This window comes from Molossus molossus, unplaced genomic scaffold (assembly GCF_014108415.1).
Source record: "Molossus molossus isolate mMolMol1 unplaced genomic scaffold, mMolMol1.p scaffold_m16_p_18, whole genome shotgun sequence".
Taxonomy (NCBI): Eukaryota; Metazoa; Chordata; class Mammalia; order Chiroptera; family Molossidae; genus Molossus; species Molossus molossus.
In genome coordinates, this window is record NW_023425353.1 from 6,496,968 (window position 1) to 6,519,744 (window position 22,777).

General features: G+C 43.6%; 1 protein-coding gene across 6 annotated transcripts in view; it reads left to right on the plus strand.

Annotated features, from left to right (window-relative positions):
* Positions 1-22,777, plus strand: part of SUCLG2 (succinate-CoA ligase GDP-forming subunit beta) — a 238,994-nt gene that overhangs the window by 97,170 nt on the left and 119,047 nt on the right. For 5 of the 6 annotated variants that reach the window (XM_036266382.1, XM_036266383.1, XM_036266384.1 and 2 more), the window contains 2 exons: positions 19,605-19,704; positions 21,033-21,123. In XM_036266382.1, coding sequence (XP_036122275.1) covers positions 19,605-19,704; positions 21,033-21,123 — 191 coding nt within the window. Of the gene's footprint in view, positions 1-18,681; positions 18,710-19,604; positions 19,705-21,032; positions 21,124-22,777 lie in introns of those variants that run through there. The other variant, XM_036266388.1, reaches the window with a different exon arrangement.

The following is a 22,777-nucleotide window of genomic DNA, read 5'->3' on the forward strand; positions in this document are numbered from 1 at the left end:
ACCACAAATGTAAAAAGTGGGACAGCTTCTTTCCAGAGAGCTACAGATGCGCTTGAAGTTTCCATTTTCTTTGTGGCATTTAAACCGTATGTGTTTTTTTGTTTTTTTGTTTTTTTTTTAGTGTCAAAGAATAGAAAATTGGTTTTAATTGTTACTTGTGAGGCACCATATGGCTCCTCTATAATTCTGGCATTCCGTGGAGCTGCTGTGCATATGGAAAATGAAATTAATTGGAAATCGCACCCTGAAATCTATTATTAAGTCAATACAGCTAACAGCTTGTGGGGTGTCCTCATACTCAGCATGGATGTAGTTGCATATAACAAGTAACTATAAATTCACATAGGAGACCAGGAGGGATGAACAGAGGTCAAAGGGACAGGCTTTGGGAAGCAATAGCATTAATAATGGATGCCACATGAACATTTCAGTTCTTTGTCGTCCACAAACCCAGGGTAGAGGAAGCAGTTTAATCATAGTCAAATAAATTAATCAGCAGTCTTGTGAATTTCACAGCCAAGGGACTGATTTTTTATTTGGCCAGCAGTGTTATAGTGGGCTAAGGTCACCCTTACCGAATTAGTGACAATTATTTAAATCAGAAGTTCCTAAACTTAGCTGTGTATCAAAATCTACTGAGGCACTCTTAAAAACACTGAATTCTGAGTGTAATTCCTGAGGTTTTTATTCATTAATTCTGGGTTTCTAAATTATTAAGAAGTACTACAGGTGATTCTGATGCAGCTTAGCCATGGACCAGGGACGCCTCTGCTTTAATGGGTATCACATAGGGCTCGGCATATTTAAAGGACACACTTGCAGCTAGTGTGGGTTCAATTTCCCTAATTAGGTTCCCAACTTTAAAATAGAGTAAAATAAGTTAAAATGAAAACATAGCCTAAGGTCCGATACTTTACTTGGTAAACCTAGAAGTAATGAACAGTTTGATGTCATTTGTGCTTTTTATGAAATTTCTTCATTTATGTGGGTCTCCTTCCCAAGACTGTGGACTCAGTCAGGGTACTGGCTGTTTTATTCATCTTGGTGTTAAAGACACAGAGTGGTGGGAGTGAAGTAAATGTTTATAGACTGTGAATATGCATGTGAAAAGAGGCAAAAGTATTCCTTTTTAAAATTAATAACTATTCTCTTCATTGTAGGCATCAGGCATAGTCTTTATTCATATAAATCGATGTTAATAACAGTGTTATAAATGACTACACAATTTGTGATAGTGCAACTCATATTAGATCGTTGAGGACAGAATCCATGGATATGCAACCAGGAAGGAGATTTTTCCTAGTTTTATTTCTTTTCCCATGAGTGATGGGTCTGTAAACCTAAGATGTATCTGTAAGAGCCATGTCTAGAGTGCTAGCTGAGAAACTCAGTGATCAGACTTTCTGGATAAATCCAGTCCAGGTTGATCTTTGCATGAGTGGGGGGAGGTCCTTGGGCTTGATGTAAGATGCTTCCTCTCTGTCTTCCTGAAACCTCTCATTTCTGTTATCCTCTACACCTCATGCTGTCTCATGCTTCCACATCGCTTGGGTACCACTTTTGTTCTCCAGCTTTCTTGGGTGTGTGACTTCCATTCTTCTATTCCTCAGGGCAGAATTGTGTCCAGAAGGGCTTAAATGCTGTGCAGATGCTGTGATGTGGGAAACACTGTGTTATCTGGCCCAAAACATGCTGCCGATGGTAGCGGACTGGTTTGGCATTAGGCAGGTTGGATCTTACTGATGAACCAGCGGGAAGGAGATGATGTTGTTAAGACAGCAGCTGAGGCGGAGACCGGAGAAGAAGGGTTTGGACTGCAGTGCTCGCAGAGCCAAGGAGGGGGAGCAGGTATGGCCGCATGACCTGTGGGCCGACCGGCAGAGAGTGCTTGGGGTCTCTTAGCATCAGGGCCCCTTTTTCTGAACAGCGGGCCCTGACTCTTTTCTGTTTGATAGTTTATTTTGAACTAATTTCAAACTTATAGAGGATTCTAATTCTCACACAGACAACTCCATATCACTTTCACCCACATTCCCCAGCTCTTAGCATTTAAGAACAAGCTACAGACATGAGTCCTCGTCACCCTAACGGGTGGGGAACGTCCAGCCCTCGGGCCATGGAAGGCCCACAAAATCAGTACCAGCTCACACCACACCCCTCACCCCATTAGTCTGACCAAGTATAGCAGGCTAACTTTTAAGTTGATAATTTTGTATGGCCCATGAATGATGTTATAAATATCCAAATGGTCCTTGGCAGAAGAAGGTTCCCCACCCCGCATCACTGTGGTGTGTATTTCCCCAAATCAAGGAGGCTCTCCCACACCATCCCCATCGGTCCTCCGAGTCAGGAGCAGTGCTGACCTCGCCACCCCGACTCCACCCACCGCCCAGCAGCGTCTCCTCTGCTCTGCTGACCAGGACCCAGGTCAGGGGCTCCGGCTGCCTTTAGTCATCCCGTCTATTGAATCACCTCGACTCTAGAACATTCCTTTGGTGTTTCTCTTTCTTTCAAGACCCTGTTTAAAAGTCCAGGGCCTGCCTTCTGTAGAATGTTTCTCAGCCTGGTCTGTCCAGTGCCCTAAATCATGTTCAGCTGTTCACAGTTGGCCACATGAGGAAGTATATGACCTGTCCCACCACTGGTCAAGTTATGTCTAGATTTCTTCAACTTAGATTTTACATTTTCCTTTTGTAATTGGTTAGAATTTTGTGGGGAGCTGTTCTGAGATTACACATATATCAAGTTCGTCATCTAACTTCCACTCACCAGCCTTGACCTTCATGGAGGACTCCTCACTTATCTCTGTGATAGTTGCCAACTAGCGGTTCTCATTTCCATCATTTGTGCACATTTGTAAGTTAGTAATCTACTATACAGAAGAGCTTTTCCTTCTGCCTTATTTGTTTATTTATGCCCGCAAGGACCTATGAATTCCTGCTTTGTTAAGCGGATTGCCATCCATTCCTAAGTCTTTTTGACATGTACTTTCTGACTTTCTTATACAGCGTGTCCCTGTATTTCCCTAAGAAGAGATGCTGTTCTTTTCAGTACAGATATTATTTAAAAACCAAAATCTGGCCCTGGCTGGTGGGGCTCAGTGGTTGAGCGTTGCCCATGCATCAAGAGGTCACTGGTTTGATTCCCACTCAGGGCACATGCCAAGGTTTCGGTCTTGATCCACAGCAGGGGCTGTGCAGGAGGCAGCAGATTGATGTTTCTCTCGATCTCTCCCTCTCCCTTCCTCTCTCTCTAAAATCAATAAAAACATTTTTTTAAAAAAGTCTGGGCATGTGGTTGTGCTCATTATTATTTAGGTGTCATTGCTTTTAGGCCATTTCAGGAGATATTTTGGTGTGTATACACACACAAATATGTATGTGTGTATGTATGCATATATTTATATATATAAATGTATAAAATACATGTATTCGTTCTACTCTGCATACACACATTTGCTTACACACCACGTATGCTTCAGTGAACAGTGTGCTCACGTCAGTGCCTGCAGTTCAGTCCTAAATCTCAGGGTTCTTTCTGGCCTCCCACCTTCCTGTGTTGGGAACTTTCTCTAACAGCAGCAAACCTGACTCTCCATATCTACCATGTATATTTATTTTCTCAATCAGTTTCTGGTAACATCAATATGATCAATTTCCCAACTATGTTTTCTGCCCACCACCCCATGGCTTCAACATCTTCAGTTGTGGGGTGCTGTCAGATATGCACTGGCATGGAGCTCTGAGTAGCTGCTGCCTCTCCCTGGGAGGCATTGCACCCGGGCTCCAGGTGTGCACCGGGCTCCAGGTGTGCACCCGGGCTCCAGGTGTGCACCGGGCTCCAGGTGTGCACCCGGGCTCCAGGTGTGCACCGGGCTCCAGGTGTGCACCCGGGCTCCAGGTGTGCACCCGGACTCCAGGTGTGCACCGGGCTCCAGGTGTGCACCCGGGCTCCAGGTGTGCACCCGGGCTCCAGGTGTGCTGCCGGCACCTCGTGAGCCTGCCCTTCTCACCTCAGCACCCCTTGTTCTCAGGGGCCCGGGCTCACCGGTGGCTCACAAAGCCCACGGCTGCCTGGAGGGAAGCCTGTGTCCACGGCCCGGGGCAGCCAGCTGCGGCCGGTGACTGGGTCCGGCCAGTGGCCCCATCTGACCAGGAGTGGGCCATGGAAGGCGGGGGATGGGACGGTTATGGACTTGTGACCCGGTTCTTAACTAACCTCAGGATGTCACCTGAGAAAAAATAAACTTCTCTCTTAGAGTTTTAAAATTACTATTTAAAACTTTTGGCCCCTCAGCGTCTAACTAATTCTAAGTAATGCTACCCCACCAGAAAGACGGGAAGAAGGGCTGAATTCCGTGAGGCGGGGAAGAGGTGCGCGAGGGAGGTCAGCACCCACCCTACGAGTGCGGCCCGGGCCGGACTGCACTCCTGGGCCGAGTGGCGCGACGGACGGAACTTTGCAGGCGTGACCGCAGGACACAGGGTCTCGTGGAGGGTGTTCAAGCTCGCGCGCCATCGGAGGCCGCTGGCGTTCCGAAGGGCTGACAGACAGGGAAGCAAGCTCGCAGCAGGCGGAGTGCGGAGCCCCCGTGGCACAGTGAGGTGGGGTGACCACTGCCCCTGGGTGATCTGGCTGGCGAGGCCGCTGTGCTTGGGGCATCCATCTGTCTCCCCAGCACTGGAATCGATCCAGCCTGTGGATCACAGCACATGAGAAATCACTCCCACCCTGGGCGCGAAGGTGACCTCAATTCCTTGGAGTTGTGACCTCATCTATGACACGGGATTTGAAGTGTTTTCTTGGATGTTAGGCTACTTTAACCTAAGGTAGATTTAGAACTTAGTAAATGGATGATGAAATTCCTGAAACCCATATGATTAATCTTAATTATTATCTGCATATATTTTTAGTGGGTGGATTTGTAATCTTTAAGAGAATTTGGCATAGTAAAGTAACTAATAATATATATTGATTCCATTTTATATGTTTTCAGTTGTGTAATTGACATACTGGTGTAATGTTTTATTTTGGAATATAAGATTTTTGACAGATTATAAACAATATTGTAATACTGTTCACCGAATCTTTTCATGTGTTAGGGAATTATTGGTGCAATCTAGTACTTGAGAAAGTTTTGCTTGTTGGGTCAGACAGTTGAAGTGCTCGAGAAAAGAAAATGGATATTTCAATTTACCAATTCAGTTTAAAATTTTAGGAAAATTTAATTTGTAAGTGATACTGATTGCTGAAGGGGAATTTAGTGTGTCTAATTTGAGCTGTGTGAACATTTATCAAAGTCCCCTGGAAAGTGAGTGTTAAATTTTAAAGTTAAAATTAGAATGATAAGAATTGCAAGTTGAACTCAAAAGGCTTATGAAAAAATGGATTTTTTAAAATGTGTCACTTTAGTACACCAGATATTTAATTTAAGCCTACAAGTGTGCCCTTGGCAGCAAAGTCTCCGTCGGTCTCCAAACACAACACAGACCTGCCCCTGCTGCAATGGTGCAGCCAGTGTACGTACGGTAGGCGGGACTGTCCTCCTGGCAGGGCAGGCTGCTGACTAGTCGCCTGGGCCACCTGGTGAGATGGACTGCCGGTCCCCAGCAGGTGCGAGCTGCCCTGGGCCGCAGAGCACATTCACAGCCCTCTGGATGGCAGGACAGTGTAACAGAGCCTGGGCTGGAGTCACACCCCTCAACAAGGCACTTACTATCTTTTGAACTCCAGTATTTTCTACTATGAACTGGGGACCATTTCTAAATTACTGGACTGTTGGGAGAATTAGTGATAATAGATGTAAAATCACTCATATGTTGCTGTCATCTAGCAGGGACTCAGACAATGGTGGCATTTGTTAGAGAAAGATGTGAAGGCTGATGGATAAGTTTAGCAACCATCTGGGTCCAAATCAGAAGGTATAAGACATAAAAGCCATAAAGCCTCATATTCATTCATCACCTGCTGTCACCAGGCATTGTTCAGTCTTTACGTGGATTGCATCCTTGGCTTCTCCCAGTAATCTGTGAGATACTTGCTATTATCCTTTCCATTTTTTAGATTTAAAAAAGCTGGAGTTTAGAGAGATTAAGTGACTTTCAAAATTTTACACAGTGAAGTAAAACAGTTGGGCCAGAATTTAAATCCAGGAACCTTAATGCCAGTCAGTGGACGGAGGTCCACACTCTTGCTCCTCATGGTGTTGACGTCCCTGTCTGCAGTGACAGTGCGGCAAAGGAGGCGTGGCCAATGTCACCTCTGACTTTTCAGAACTGCTTTCTGCCCTGTCAGTCTGGACTGCTGTCTGTTTTCACTGCGTAATAAAAGTACCAAGGGCTTGGTTTTATTACAGGATGATCAGTGTATTAAATCACAAAACACTTGGTTGTATAGACAGTAAGAGGAATTGTCCTTGAAGTTACTAGTCCTTGTGAGCTACCTGATGGGCAAACCCTTCATGCAGCTCAAAACAGGAGGCATTTGTTGTTGCTTTAGCCGATTCACCATCTTTTCTTCATGTTATTTATTTATTTAATTATTTTTAATATGATATTATTGATATTTTTTTAGAGAGGAAGGGAGAGAGAGAGAGAAACATCAGTCAGCCGCCTCCTGCACATCCCCTCCTGGGGATCGAGCCCACAACCCAGGCATGTGCCCTGACTGGTAATCAAACCCGGACCTCTTCAGTCCTTGGGACGATGCTCAATCCACTGAGCCACCCTGGCCAGCATCTTGTCTTCATTTTAATTGGCAGACTCCAGAAGTCACCATCAGGAATTCTGGTGGCTTGCCTTCTCTCTGTCAGCTTTCCTTCCTAGCTCCCAGCCTCTTCCCTGCCTGAACTTGAACGGGGGAGGATGACGGACGGTCACGCTCTGGTGCCGTAGGTGGAGCTTCAGCTCTAGTGGATCCTGTGCTCTGGTGTTTACAACTGTGACCTTGACAAGGGACTTTATTTCTTTGAGATTCATTGTCCTGATCTCTAGGAATAGTGTCTCCTGCAGAGGGCTGATGTGAAGATTAAGTGAGGCAAGGTATGTCAAGTCTTATGTGGGGTCTTTTAGACACATCACAACAGCCCCAAGCACCATAGTAACAATGCCAGTCATAGCAGCAATGGTACTAAAGGACAGATGACCATGTATCCTAACAGCAGTGTACAAACACCAGCTAAGCTCAGCATGTAGCTTGCTTTCCCGCTCATTTTCCCTCCCCTGCAGCCTGCCACAGGGCTGGGGGGTCACAGCACCCCAGTGTTGAGGGAGGGAGGCACGTGCTGGTACAGGACTCAGTCTGCTAATACAGCATGACGTAGAGGAGCTCCAGATGGAGTCAGGGTTCCTCTTCTCTGCCAGGAATCGTGGAGAACGGGCCAGGGCCATTTGTGCCACGTTGACAACCATGGGAGACAGACTGAAAGCAAGGAAACATTCAGGCCGTGGAACTAAACACACTATTCAAATGTAAATCAAAACATGGTGTGCATTTGTGGCAGAAGTCTCCTACCTGGGGTCTGGAGATACCCAATTTACTTACAGAAGCACAAGATCATCTGGTAGTGGCAGGACGATGCCATGTGTCTGTAAATTCGGGCTGCTCTGGAAGCTTCTGACCCTTTTATCTCGATGGGAACTCGTATGTTCGCGTCATTTTTATCATTTCTGAATGACTGGAAAAAATACAGGATGGGTATCTGATGTATTCTTAACAGTTGTAAAAGTCAGTATTAGTAGACATTATTATTTATTATAAAATTATCTTGCCCAATAGCACATTCATCATTATCGTCATCATCTACTTGATACTTATGATGCAAGTTTAAGTGTAAGGCTGTATGAGTAAGTATAAGTCAGTTAAGTACTTTGCTTTTTCTTCTCATAAAATACTCATAGCAACTCTGAAAGGTAGGCACTATTTTTGTTAGTGTTATTTTATAAATGAGAAAATTGAGGCTCTGTTTTCTGGCCAGGGTCGCTCAGCTGACTAGGAAGGGCAAGGCCCGAGCCCTGCCCCAGAGCCACTCGCCCAGGCAGGACTCATGGCCTTGCCCACTGCACTTGGATCCTCTCCAGTGTTTCCTTCTTTACGAGGGACTTAGAGAGATAGTAAGTTTATGTACATAGAAGGGAGATGTTATAAAATTACACATGTTCCTCTTAGGATGTTGGAGCTTGGGGCACCTCGAGAGGGTGCTTCACCCCTTTGAGTTGCCCTTAAGGGAACCTGATGTGAGGCTTAGTGCTTTGTCCTGAGTCTCCCAGGGATGAATGTTCATCCTACCGCAGCTAATTCTGGCGAATGTAGACGTATGTGTCGCTAGGCCCAAGGAGCACTGCGCTGGCTTTGAACCGGAATGGACAGGGGCAGGTTTTGCCCTCCCCTTCATGCCCAGTCATACCTTCTGGGAACTGCTGGGTGGGGAGCTCAGCAGAGCAGAATGGCCGTGCTCTGTGTACACCTCAAACACCGATATGATCTAATGCATAATAAGCTCATTTTGCAAATGACTGCTGTTCCCCTCCCCATTATTTACAGAAGTAATACACGTTCTTTGCAGCAAATTTGCAATCAAAAAGAAGTAAAAGTTACCCATAATCTATTTCCTTCCAAATGATCAGAGTTAATACTTTGGTATATTTCATTCCTAATTTATCCTTAGCATACACATTATATATGTATATATGTGCATAATGGTATATATTTTGTATTACAGCAACATTTTCCCCCTTGTTTAGCAATAATATTGCTACTGTTCTTACCAAGTCAAATACACATAATTTATTTAAATTATAAAATAGTTTTTCTCTGATTATAAAGGTATAAGAGTCCCTATAAAAAGTGCAGAACTATAAAGAAGAAAGTAAAAGTCATTTGAGGCCCCCAACCCTGTAGTTGACCACTGATAATGAGACTTTATATTTCAGTTGACCACTGATAATGATATATTTCAGCCTTTTTTTAGACATTTCTATCTGTATGTTCTGAAGTTTTCAAAAGATTAATATACTTTAGTTTGTAATGTTTTGGCTTTTATCTTCTAAATACTTTCTGGTGGTCGTCTTTCAAAAACCCTGCAGGCCCTGGCCAGTTTGGCTCAGCGGTTAGAGCGTCGGCCTGCGGTCCGGAGAGACCCAGGTTTGGTTCCCGCTAAGGGCGCGTACTTCGGTTGCAGTTTGACCCCGGCCCTGATTGGTCGTGCGGGTGGCAGCTGCTCGATGTGTCCCTTCACGTCGATGTTTCTCTCTCTCTCTCTCTCTCTCTTCCTCTCTCTCCCTCCCACTCTGTCTGTACAAAAAATGGAAAAATATCCTCGGGTGAGGATTAAAAAAAAAAAAAAAACCCTGCAGGCTCATAGAAAGTCTGGAGTCCCTGGTGTTAGGCTCCGCGCGGTGGCCGTGACGGGGCGGTGACAAGCAGCAAGCACAGAAGAGATCTGGGCTAGAGAGTCGTTCTCCGCACCCCAGCACTGCGTCAGAGTGGCTCCCAGCATCAGCCTGGCCTTTCTGGAGGGCGCCAGTAGCCCCAGGAGATCTGACCTCCCCATTCAGCATGGAGTAGTCACACCAAATTCCCAGCTCTGACGTGTGCCGGGAACCCCTTTGGTGCAGCAATTGTCAGTCATTTCCCCCAAGCTTATAGAACATCACTGCTGTAAAAATTATGTTTAAAATGATTAGTTTTTTTCAAAACATTACATATGCTCATGGTAAAAAAAAATTTTTTTGAAGTCAGTACTTTGCATATCATTGACTGACTTCAGGGTGTTTCACAGGATTTTGATTTAGAGGTGGTAGTTAGATACCATTGGCTGGTGGCAGATGTGGTGGGGGCCTAGTGCAGGCCAGGCGTTCGGCACTGGCTTGGTGCTGAGGTGTGCACAGTTAACATTCATGCCTAGTTTCAGTGGAGATCCGGTCAAGAGACTTTAGATCCCTGTTGGGAGTGCTGGACTATTTAGATATTTTGTGGTAAGGACACATCTTACATGTTCTCGGAAACAATAATGTATTTCTTGATTGGGATTTGAGTCATACAGATATATACATTTGTCAAAACCTATTGAACAGTACACTTCAGATTTGTGCAGTCACGTATGTAAATTTTATCTGTCTCCAAAAAGGAGCTATAACCAAATATCAAGCTTTAGTTACTGATATGTATGCTGGAGCATTAAGGGTAACAGTACTGCTTCCTGCAACTTACTTTGAAATGCGTGAAAGAAAAAGAGGGCCTGTGATGGATGGAGAGCGATGTGATAAAGCAGATGCACCGGACGGTTGGCTAGTGTGTTGGGAGGTGGAATTTGAATCAGTGCTGATCTCTCTAGCTGTTGAAAGTGAAGTTAGTTATCTCAGGTAGAGTTGAATATGCCCTTAAATAACTTGGAAGCAGAAGAGAGGAAGAAGAGGAGGAAGAAAGGGAGGGAGGGAGGAAGGAAGGAAACCAAAGAAAGCTGGCATAGGGAGAAAAGGATGAAGTATGTCTCAGGCCTTTGGGACCTTGGAAAGTCAGCAAAACACACTCTTCCCAGTCAACTGCAATTGCAAGGTTCATCCTCCAGGATATGATCTGAAATCTTCTCTGTGGTTAACATTTGTGCAGTAGATTTAGATTTCAGACACAGTGAGTGGATCAGGACAGGCAATAAAAGAGCAAGACATTGCGATATAAAATGCAGCGCACCACAATTTATGCTGGATCTCAGAAGATGTGTTGTCCTGGGCAAGTGGTTCTGAGGTCTTTCCTCTCTCTTGGGTAGGTTATCCCTTGCTTCTTCTTAACTCCAGTGTGTCATCCACCTCTTTGTCACTGCAGAATGTAAGACAAGAGCCTCCTGGGTTTCTTTTATAATCATGTCACCAAGCCATGGCTTGGAGTTCTGTATCTCTGCCATTTGGAATCATAGCAGATTTTAAGTTGGAATATCTTACTTGCCGGTGGAGAGGATGGACACACTCTATCAATGCTGCGGTCACGCACTGTGGAGTTCACTTCACTGAGTCTGGGGAGTTTCATCGGAGCCCAGGAGAGTTAGCTTCCTGGCTGGGGGCTTTGAAGACCACCATGATAGAATTATTAGAGATCTCAAAAGCACTTAGGATAAAATAACTAAATTTAACAAAGACCATGAGTGTGATTTTCTATGTATGTGCCATTCTTGAATATAAGGAGATAAACTTTCATAAGTAGAGGTTCTCTGAAGATCTGAAATGATTTTGAATGATTTGTAGTGCTGAAACTTGGCATGCTTTACTCCTTTATTTGTGGTGGTGCTACAGTGATTTCTAACTTAAGCAGCTAACCAGGAAAGCCAAGCAAGTATACTAGAAAAGTACAGTAGCCTTTCTTAGTTGTTTATCCTCCATGGGCGTCTGTTCCCCAGCCCTGCCTGCTCTGATCAAGTTCTCTTCTCGTCATGGCTCTTCTGTCCTGTGTGCTGCTCAGCTCGACTCCACACTTTCTTGTTCTAAACATTTATTCCAGCATTTGTGTTTTTCAGTCATTATCTGTTTGTATCTTTCCTCCATTAGATTTTAAGTTTCTGAAATGCAATGACCTCACGTGACTTTTTAATATTTGAATTCCCACACAGTGGCTGCTCAGTAGATAACTTAAAAGGGTGAGGCGTTTCCCTGGCATCGCTGTTCTCCGTGGCGCGGCAGGAGCCACGTGGTAAGGAGCCAGCTCTGTTCCTGAAGATGTCTTCTGGGGCCTCTGCAGGTACAGGCCTCCCTGACCCAACATAGTGAAATCATAAAGGCTGATACAGAAAGGAACTTTCAGATGTTTAAGATAAGCTACTACCGATAATTGTCTACCTTTATCTCACATTTTAAACTCTAACTTTTACATTTATTTTTATCACAACACATGGTAATTGCCAAACCATGTAAATGACTAGTGAGAGATGCGCTGCACTGCAGTGCTGCTCCTGGGCCCCGTCCGGTACCCTGTTCACAGTTTCTCTGTTATTCATTCGGATTTCACTGTGACTGACTATTCACAATGTATTTATTTTTTAAATATTGATAATTAAGGTTTGTTTAAAGCTTATAGTGTGTGAACATTTTCCCAAGTTCACATATAAAGATGTACTTAATCATGGTTGATGGATATATAGTATTATATTATTTCATTGTGGATATATAAAATTTATTTTCCAATGCCGAATGTCCAAATGCTGCTGAACATTTTGATTGTTTTCACAGATGTTTCACTATTGTAATTACATGGCAGTGAAAATTCTTAGTTTTGTATGTAGTTGATTTTCACTGAAGTGGGATTGCTCTACTGGGGCATTCTCTGCGAGCCCCGGGCAGGTAGACCTCCCGATTGTCTCAGGTCCCACATGCCACGTGCTTTTTAGCCGCCCTGAACAGTTCCGCAGCATGGAACAGGTGCTGGGCCTATTCCTTGGTCTGCACCAGGCTCAGGAGTCTGGGCGAGGAATTTTGAATGACCTCTGCATTTGGGACATCAGAACGATATGGGCCTGTGTGTGAGTGGGCTTCTCCAGGAGCAGAGCCGGTTGGAGAGGTCAGCAGTCCTGCAAGGTGATGTCTGGGCTGCAGTCTGAGGGCACGGGCTCCTGGTTTAGAGTGAGGTTGTGCCTGCCTGAGCCCGTGTGCCCTGCACGGCGTGTCCCCTGGAAGAGAGACTGCTGTGAAGCAAAACGCTGTTGCCAGGGGCTCAGCCACTCTGCCAGGAGCTCCTGCGAAAGGACAGCCCATGGGAAGCCGAGGGGACCTACAGGGGTGAGGTCAGTGGACTGGGGGCCGCAGAATGAGGACGGTCACCGGACGGTGGAGCAGATTCCAGATAGTGGCATATGAACACCTCTCACCAAGGTAGGGCCCGATAGAGGAATTGACTTAAATAAGAGAAAATAGGGAAAATACTAGCTTTCTAATCAAGAACGTAGGACATCTCAGAATGCTAGTAATATGGCTGTGAAAATGAAAGAAATATCTATAAATCTGAGTGCAGCCAGGAAATATTTATATTACAGACATTTTAAATTTTAGTCATTCCTGTTGGCTCTGAAAATAAAGGCTTCATGAGTTATCTTCCCACGTCAGTTCTGGGCATAACCACGCTTTATTCCCCTCTTGCTCACTGCTGGTTAAGATCAACAGGAGATCCCTTTTATGTCTCTCTTACCAGGTAGTTCCCAAATGCCTACCACCGAGGGAGGGGTCTGCCCGGCTGTGTGTTCCGCATCTCCCACACTGTGTGAGCTTCACTCCCTCAGTAACTCCTTCTCTGTGACTCAGACTAGTCCTGCTTGCCTAATTGAACCTTGACTGAATGCATCTTTGGTTTGAAAATCAGAAGGAAAAATAAAAATCTTTTTATAGCTGGTTTTTCTTTATCCTTTCCCATCAATTATACCACACAACCCTGTAGAAATGTATAGTGTTTATAAATGCTTTTCATCTTCCACGACTTCTAGGATCTGTTGAAGTTATCGATGTTACACAGTATTTTTATTAATTTTTTTTTCATTTATTGATTTGAGAGAGAGAGGAAGTGAGAGGGAGAGAGAGATAGAAACACTGATGAGAGAGAACATCGATTGGCAGCCTCCTGCATGCCCCTCACTGGGGATCGGGCCCATGACCTGGGCATGTGTTCTGGCTGGTAATCGAACCAGTGATCTCTTGGTGCAGGGTCAATGCTCAACCACTGAGCCACACTGGCCGGGCACACTGTATTTTTATTAATGTGTATCATTAATTCATCCTATATCTATAAAACAGTAGAGATTTTGTCTGGAAATTTTTTCTGGAAAAACTTGTGTGTTTTCTTCTGGAAAATTCTCATTTTCCAAATGACTTCATTTTCAAAGTATTTGTTTAATGTCCTGTGGTTGCAATCTTATAGTACTAGAAATTCTTTGATTAGTTATAAGTAATTGAATAAGGTTACATGGCCCTGGCCGGTTTGGCTCAGCGGTTAAAGCGTCAGCCTGCCGTCCAGAGAGATCCAGGTTCGGTTCCCGCTAAGGGCATGTACCTCGGTTGCACTTTGTCCCCGGCCCTGGTTGGTTGTGCGGCCACTCGATGTGTCTCTTTCGCGTCGATGTTTCTCTCTCTCTCTCTGTCTCTCTTCCTCTCTCTCCCTCCCACTCTATCTGAATAAAAAATGAAAAGAAATGTTCTCAGGTGAGGAATGGAAAAAAAAAAAAAGAATAAGGTTACATGGGTATTGTTGCCATCAATGTTAGGATTTTCTATCCTTAATCTTTCTTACAGAAATATATTTTTATTTAATTTAATAGGTAAAATTTGTTCATTAGTATTAAACTACAGAAAGAGGAAGATATTACAACTGAATTGAGCCTTTCTAGAGGTAATTTTTATTTAGCTCTAAAAGTTTTATTACCAATGAAATGTTTATGAATCTAATTAATAACATCTGTGACAAAATCAGCTGAGTAGGTTAATTTATCATTATAGATGTTAATGAAGCCTATAATGTAACCATAAATATACAGTATATTTAAGAGTATGGCAACATGAAAAACAATGATTTATTATACTTTAGGAATTTTTTATAGGAACTAAAATTTTTAAAAATTACCTTGAAAACAAAAGCATGTTTTGTATTAAGGTAATATTATCATCTTCTTTATAATCAATAAACTGTTCAAAGTGGCATTTTCATATGGAATTAATTGTCTACCATATTTAATAGGAAATTTAAGATTTAAAACTAATGAAAAGTCTTATCAGTAACTTAATGTGAAATCATGTCTCCCTGGACAGCGTCCTGTTTGTATCACAAAACCCCTGACCTCGAGGTCGCCCTAGTTCCATCTCTTGTTGATATTTGCACATCACTGTGTTGGGTGTGTGCAGTGTAAACTATGGTGGGCAGCAGCCAGGGTTCTCCGGTCCGCTTCGGTCAGGCACGTGGCCAGTGCTGCCACCATCTTTTTCACATTCTGTATGTTGGAATTCTCTGTGCCAACATTGATGAGCCCATGTCGGACATGTTGAGAGTTGAGTTCATTGTTTTAGTCTCAGATATGCTATTGGGCATATGGAAGACCACTGCAACATCATCTCATTCCCAGGGAGGTAGTTACGACCGGCGGAGCCCGGAACCGGTCTACAGGAGATATTACAGTAACAATTGAAGAGTTTTAAGTTTGGGTTCTCGGGTCATAATGAAAACACAGAAGTTAGCTTATTTTCCTTGGGAAATTGGTGTTTAGACTTCTGACTTATCACTCTGTAACTGTATCTTCTTTATGAATGTTCATCTTTCTGTGATGGCTTTCGATTCTTGGTTCACCCTCCCCTTCTTCTTGCCTTGCAGTGATAGGTAAGTACATTTTAACTTTTTCAATTAAGAATTCTATCAAACCTTGTGAAAGGTGATCACCATGCTAGAAATTATACCATGCAATCGTGCTGAAAACTGGATATTCCAATTTTGCTGCAATTCGTGAACCATAGAAATCATAGTTGCCCAACAATTCTGCTGTTATTGACTCGAAATAGATGATCATCACAGTAGTCACCTCACCGCAGTCAGTGTAAATAGTGCTGCATTTTGCATTTAGGGAAGTGTTATATTTCTGAAGAGAGCAATGCTGAATAAAAACCAGTTCTGTAATACAAATACTCGATTCTTCACAAAACTGTTTTAAAAAGAGGGTTGAAAATAACTTGTGTTTACCGGTATTCTTGATAAATATGCATTATTTTCAGACATTTACCACTGCACTTTTGTATTGTGGTTTCAAACTATGTCTTGTGAACAATATTATGCATAAAAATGTTGTCAGAATGCCGTCTTGAAACAGCAGAGTGAGCCTGCCTAGTTAAAGGCATTTCTTACTCTATTTGGGTTATGATTTCCTTAATGAATTTAATTTTTTTCTTTCTAGGTTTGATAATGCTTCTAAGAACATTTATTAGCCAGCATGGAACTATTGGCAGAGTATAAAAATTGCTATAAAGCTGTATTATTGTCATTAAAACAACACTTGTGGTAAAAAAAATGAGAGAAAACATTTGACAAAGCATTATTTTAATGCAACTAATAGAGCTAAATGAGACTGGTTTGGGGTGTTTTTAGACTTTCTAAATGGCTGTAAATATTGTTCTCTTAACTGACTTGGTATTTCAGAGTCTTTGATATCTATCTGTAAGTTTATCAAAGATACTTCTTACAGTGCTTTTTCTCCTAAAACATCTGTGAGAGTACACAGTCCCCGCCTCAGCAGCGCCTGGCTGTGTGTCAGAGCCGCTCCAGGTAAGGACACGGTGGAAGGCGTGCTGGCTCGCCGGCCCCTGCATCTGAGAGGTAAACAGGAAGGACGGGGCACGCAGCCCCGGGTGATGCCTGCCCAGAGCCCAGTGGTATGCTGAGCAGTGTAGGGATAAGTGCAGCCTGTATCCATACAAAGCCTATTAGAGCAGCTGGTTTTCCCCCGGGCTCTTTCGGCCTTGTTATCCTAGCGTAGGCTTAAGCCATCTTACGCCTTCAGGAAAAAATTGAATTTCATATATGGAATATTCTTTTATAATTCTGTTTGGGAATACAGAGGTAATAAAAAGAAACCTAGAAATTTGTGTGAGTTTGGAGAAATCAAATCTTTAAATAAAGTAGAAATAATGATGTTAAGTGTGAATCAACCTGGTAAATAAATACTAAGAAGACTAGTTACTGTTCAGCAGGATTTCTTCACTTTGCCTAATTTTCACAACTTTGAGTAAATAACCACATGAATCAAATTGCTTTGTATGAGTTTCCCCCAAGGTGAGAAAAACTTGCTTTACTCTGGGCCACTGACCTGCTGGACTGATTTTGTCCTTGAGATCTGACCGGAAGACGTGGTTGAAGTGAACTTATTTTTGGCCTGGGGTATAAGTTGCAGACAATGTACCTGGATCTTTTCCTCTGCCTTTTTCTATTTGCCTGACTGAACATTCAGCTTCACAGTGTTTGAAGCGGTTGCCTGGACTGCCGGATGGGGTGACATGGAGTCCTTGGACATGGGGTTAAACGGCAGCACACGTTATTGACAAACACTTCATTGAGGCTGCAGTGGTTTCCTCGTCCTGATGGTTCGTGCCTCACGCTGACCTGCTCAGGCCTGAGGAGGGCCCATGAACAGGCCCACGTGGCTCTGTCCGGCCTGCACATTTTTCTGTGGGAACGCGTGGCGAGGAACACACCTTCTTCTGGATGGCGAGGGAGTGAGAAGTACGGGTGGCATGGCACGCTCAGTGACCTTTCCAGCCAGTTTGGAGAGATCACAGTGAAAAATCTGAGTAGACACCAGAAAGTGTTTTTTCTACTTGATGTCTCCAAAAGAAATATCTTCCTATATACCAGTCTTTGGGTTAATTGCTGAAAATAATTATAAGGATGATAGATATCATATTTTGGCTGTTTTTTTAATGTGCCAGGTGTTGAGGTAAGCACCTCACCTAGTATATTTCATTTATTTTTTGACATCCTAACACATACATTATTATGACCATTTTGCAGACGGGCTACTGTTGCCTTTCTGATCCTGTCTCCTCTTCTCTACAAAGGAAATGAGAGGCAGAGCTGGCAGATGTCACGGGGGTCTGGGTCTGTGTAATTCCAAACCAAATAGCTCATATTGCTATTCTTTTACATTACTTAGCATAAACAGGCGATACATTGTTTTTCCTTGTTTCCTTCCCTGGTGAGTTTCTGATCGTAAGTGGTAGTCTTAGCTTGTCTTCTATTGTTTGGTGGGAACCAGTTTATTCTAAAACATGATTTGACTGGTGGTGTGGTGGTTCATTTCCAGGGCAGACCTAGTTGTCAGAGGGTACAGAGGGCAGCAAAGAAAGAGCTATGTTTGCTTTTGAGAGAAGGTGAGCCCTGGCTTTCTGAGTGTAAGCAAATATAGGAGAAAGGAAGACCAAGTAGAGGCAGCGAACTTGAATAATCTCACTGCATCAGGTGGAGCATCAGCTGCTTCTGTAGCTCCTGTTGCCTCCAGGATGAAGCCCTCTGTGGCTCCCTCTGTGGGAACCTTGGCTTGCTTGCCTGTGAGTAACAAGTCAACAGGAATAGCTGGAAGAGCGACTCCTACGGAGCTCTCACTTTGCATGAGTGGTGCCACACACCAGCATTTGCTTTCTATCATCTCTGCCCAAGTGGGAATAATTCGTTTGAATTTTTACACTATACAAAGGCACTAAATGGACTAATTGATTGTGGCAACAGTTTTCATTAATCATATGAGTTTTTAGGTTCTTGGGATAAAGTAGTCACATGTATTATTTCATTTAATTCTTAAAACAATCTTCATCATCATTTCACAATCAAGTAAACTGAGTCTCAGAGATACCGAGTAACTTGGCCAATTTCACACAGGTGAGTAAGGCATGAAGGCTGCATTGAAACTTGGGTCTGCAGATTCTAAACCTGGTATGCCAAGCCAGAAAACATTGTCAGACTCAGTTCTCTGATTTTAGACAGACGTGAACACAGACGACGCCTGTGGTGGCCTGGAGATGGGCACCGTTTGGTTGACCCAACATATCTGACCTGGGGACTGCCCTTTTTCCTTCTCCTCGACGCTTGGGGGGGAGCTCCACTGTTTGCCAGCCCCGTCTCCATCACTGGGCTGCTTCCACACCCCCATGTTCTGCCTGGCCCATAAGACGTCTGAGTTTATGACTCTGGTCTCAGATGTTGAGAATAGGTAGTTCACTCTTTTCTTGAGTGCGAAACGAAGCTTCCTCAACCACTTTCCCTGGGATGTTTTGTTAACCCTGCCAAAATTTTAAAAATATTGCTTGCTTTTTTATTTAATCCATTTCCTCCTCCCTTACCCAACCCTGTCAATATATAGAGCAACTGCCCAGAAAACTGTTGGTTTCCAAGAATAGTTATTACATACTCCCTTTGCATTTTATCTTTGAACCTTTCCTTTTATAATCCTGTCTCCCTTTGACACGTCTCAGATGACTGACAGGTCGTTAGCTTCTCTGACTGGCAGATTGGTGCCTCTGCCACAGGGGAGTGTCAGTACCCAGTAAAATTAATACCTCCAGCCTGGGTTTATTTAGCATCTCTGACACTCAAAAGAACAAGGGAACACATGCCTTGCTTTCCCTTGGGATGGTCCAGCATCAGATTAAACTCATAGGAAGTATGTATTATTATTTTATTAATTTTTTTTCTTTATTGATTTTTAGAGGGAGAGGGAGAGAGATAAATGCAAAAAAAAAAAATGTCCTCGGGAACATCCATGAGAGAGAACATTGACTGGCCACCTCGTGCATGCCCCCCACTGGGGATCGGGCCCACAACCTGGGCATGTGCCCTGACCAGAAATTGAACTGGTGACTTCCTGGTGCGTGGTTCGACACTCAACCACTGAGCCACACCGGCCGGGCAGTAGGAAATATTTAGATGTCCTCAATAAACAGACTATATTTAGGCACACTGGTGTTTTTGAAGTTCTTCATTGCCTCATTTTCAGACTGGCTGTCGAGAGCTTCCACCAGGTTGGGAAGTTGTATGTCATTACCATTTTCATTGCTGCTTAAAAAATACTTTCAGATCAACTGCCCACTCTAAATTTTCTTTTTCAGATGCAAAAGAAATTGTATTAAAAGCCCAGATCTTAGCTGGAGGAAGAGGAAAAGGTATCTTCAGTAGCGGTTTGAAAGGAGGCGTTCATTTAACAAAAGAGTAAGTCTGGACGTTTTCACTCCTTGGCTGTAGGCCCAGCAGGCATGGAAGAGCTTGCTGGTGTTAAAAGGTGCACTGACCCAAGGTGGGGGAGGGTAGGTGCCTGCGCCAGAAAGGGGGGACCGGTTAGAGGCAGACACTGGCAGCGCCCAGTGCTCCTTCTGTGCCCACAAAGGGCTTCTTCTTCACTAACTGGTGAAGTTTGACACTCTTCTCTCCTAGACAATCAGTTTTTCTATCCAAATGTTGGAAATGATGCCACTTATAAATTAAGTACTGCTTCCATGAAGTCACTCTCCCACTCAGGAACCTGCCGTGGCTCCCCATTGCCAGCGACATCAGTGTCTCCTGTGTGACACAGTCCAGGTCTTCCTTGATCTGAGCCTCTCTGTTCAGCTCTAGCTCCAAGTCCCCCAGTACTGAACACTTGCCTCTCCTGTCATGTACCTTTCATTTTTTATTGTGATTCTTAGCCTCATCTTTTTTTTTCCTATCCTCACCCGAGGACATTTTTTTTTTTTTGTATTTATCTTTAGATAGAATGGGAGGGAGAGAGGGAGAAAGAGAGAGAAACATCGATGTGAAAGAGACACATCAACAGTTGCCACCCACACGACCCCAACCAAGGTCAGGGACAAACCCCAACCGAGGTACCTGCCCCTGACGGGGACCAAACCCGGGACTCTCTGGTCCGTGGGCCGATGCTCTAACCGCTGAGCAAAACTGACCAGGGCTCTTACCCTCATCTTTAACTTACCTAAACCTGTTGTGCATTTCAGCCTTTTCTTTTTAAAAATCCTCACCAAGGATATTTGTCCACTTATTTTCAGACAGAGTTGGAGGGAGAGAGAGAGAGAGAGAGAGAGAGATCAATGTGAGAGAGACCCATTGATTGGTTGCCTCCCGCACAACCCTGATCAGGGCCAAGGACCGAACTGCACCCGAGGTACGTGCCCTTCAGTAGCGGTTTGAAAGGAGGTGTTCATGTAACAAAGGAGTAAGTCTGGACGTTTTCATTCCTTGTCTGTGGGCCCAGCAGGCATGGAAGAGCTTGCTGGTGACCGGAATCGACCTTGCAACTCTTTGGTCTGAGGGCCAACGCTCTAACCTCTGAGCCAGGGTCACTTCAGCCTCTTCTTTCTCCTTCCTTCCCTCCTTCCGTCCTTCCCTCCTTCCCTCCTTCCGTCCCTCCCAGAAAGTCCATGGATTCCAGGCATGGAGGTGTATCCTATGCAGTGTGGACATGAGGATTTGGTATAGACTCTGCTTTCAAATGATTTTCAAAATAGAGGTTGATTTTCTTTCCTTTCTCTCTCTATCTTTCTTAGCCCTAAAGTTGTGGGACAGTTGGCTAAACAGATGATTGGGTATAATCTAGCCACGAAACAAACTCCAAAAGAAGGTGTGAAAGTTAACAAGGTAATATTAATGCTTCTGGTCATTTTCAATGTATGCGTTAAAAAAAAGTCTATACTTCAGTTCTGGCAGAATCTAATGCACTTTGGCGATGCACCATTTTATTTTAAACCTCATGTAATCTGTTTAGTATGTGATATGAATTTGAGGAGAAGTACAAAGTATATAATAGCAACATTATTGATTATTCTCAGCATATAGTAAAGGTGTGTAGGGGTGAGTGAGTGAAGTAATAGCTTTCTCTTTCAGAACATAGGCATGTTTTTTTCAAAGCAACAGCTGCCTTGCCAGTGAGGGACGTCCCTGCTGTCCTACAGTCCAGCCTCAAGTGTGCATATCAGGTGCTGCTGTGCCTGTTTTGTCAGTGCCCCTGGGCCTGCCTTTGCAACTGCTGTCATTCTGGGCCAGTGCGGCGCTGAGAGCAGGTTGTAGTATTAGCTTATGCGCCTTTACCTGGGTGACTGCTTCAAACTTTGTACACACAGGACATGATTAGTATTTTTGTTTGTAAGAATTTGGGTTTTTTTTTGTTGTTGTTTTTTATGAACACATGGGTTTTTAGATTAGAGCTTGTGGTACTTTTTTAAAGCATATAAAAATACACAAAGAAGAGTCATACTATATAGATGAGCATAAAATTAGTTTGTAGAAAGGTTCCTGAAATACTGGCGATAAGTGCATTCTTATAAATCTAGTCATTGCCAGGAAACTGCTACAGAGATTTATTTTTAAATAGTTTTGGTTTTTTCTTTCTGATTGCAAAGTGATTAACTCATGTAAAAATTCCAGTAATACAGAAATGTAAAAATTAGAAGTAAAAGTTCCTTGTATTCTCTCCACCCAGAAATAATTGTCATACATTATTTTATTCTTTTTCTGTATAAAGTGTGTATTACCACTTTTCTATAATAATATTTTATAGACTTTAAGGAATATGCATTTTCTTTTGACGTATAGAACCTTGGACATCAATCAGGAGTCCCCAGATTACAGAAGGTTTAGATTTCTCAGTCAGTTTCAGAAGTTATTTGACAGTACATACATCTATACTCAGTGGGTGTTTTTTCTACAGCCGAGCCACTGTGTTAGCTGTATGCTCCGTGGGACAGTGTAGCAGTGGGGAGATGCTGCTCATGTGCTTCGTGATGCGGGGACAGGAGTGGGCACTGTGCTGAGATCAGAGATGTTCAAACACTGATTATATACTTGTCACCTTACCTGATCACTGCTGGTTCCCAGGAGTCTGTGCATTGGCACTGAGCAGGCCTCTGTCTGAGCCACAAACCAAAACCAGTCCAGTGGTCAAATCAGGGTCATGTGAGTTACAGAGCTTTCTGTCTGGGGGACAGCACAGAGAGGCTGCGTTGGTGACATTGGTGTCAGTTTCAGATGGAGCTTCTCTGAAGTGTATCTGACTGAGCTTCTCATGGGATGAGTGTTCGTGGAGCCCATTCCCGTTCTCTCTGTAACAATTCCTAAAATATTCTGACATCCTGGGTGGTAGGATGGCATAATAATGCAAAAAAAAAAATAGCCTTTATATAAAATTTCTTGAATTACCTATTGATAATCATCATTTTCCTGGGGATGTCTTCTCAAAGAGTAATATGTTACTTCTGCCAGGCCGGAGCTGTTTGAGAGAGCAGCTGGCCTGTAG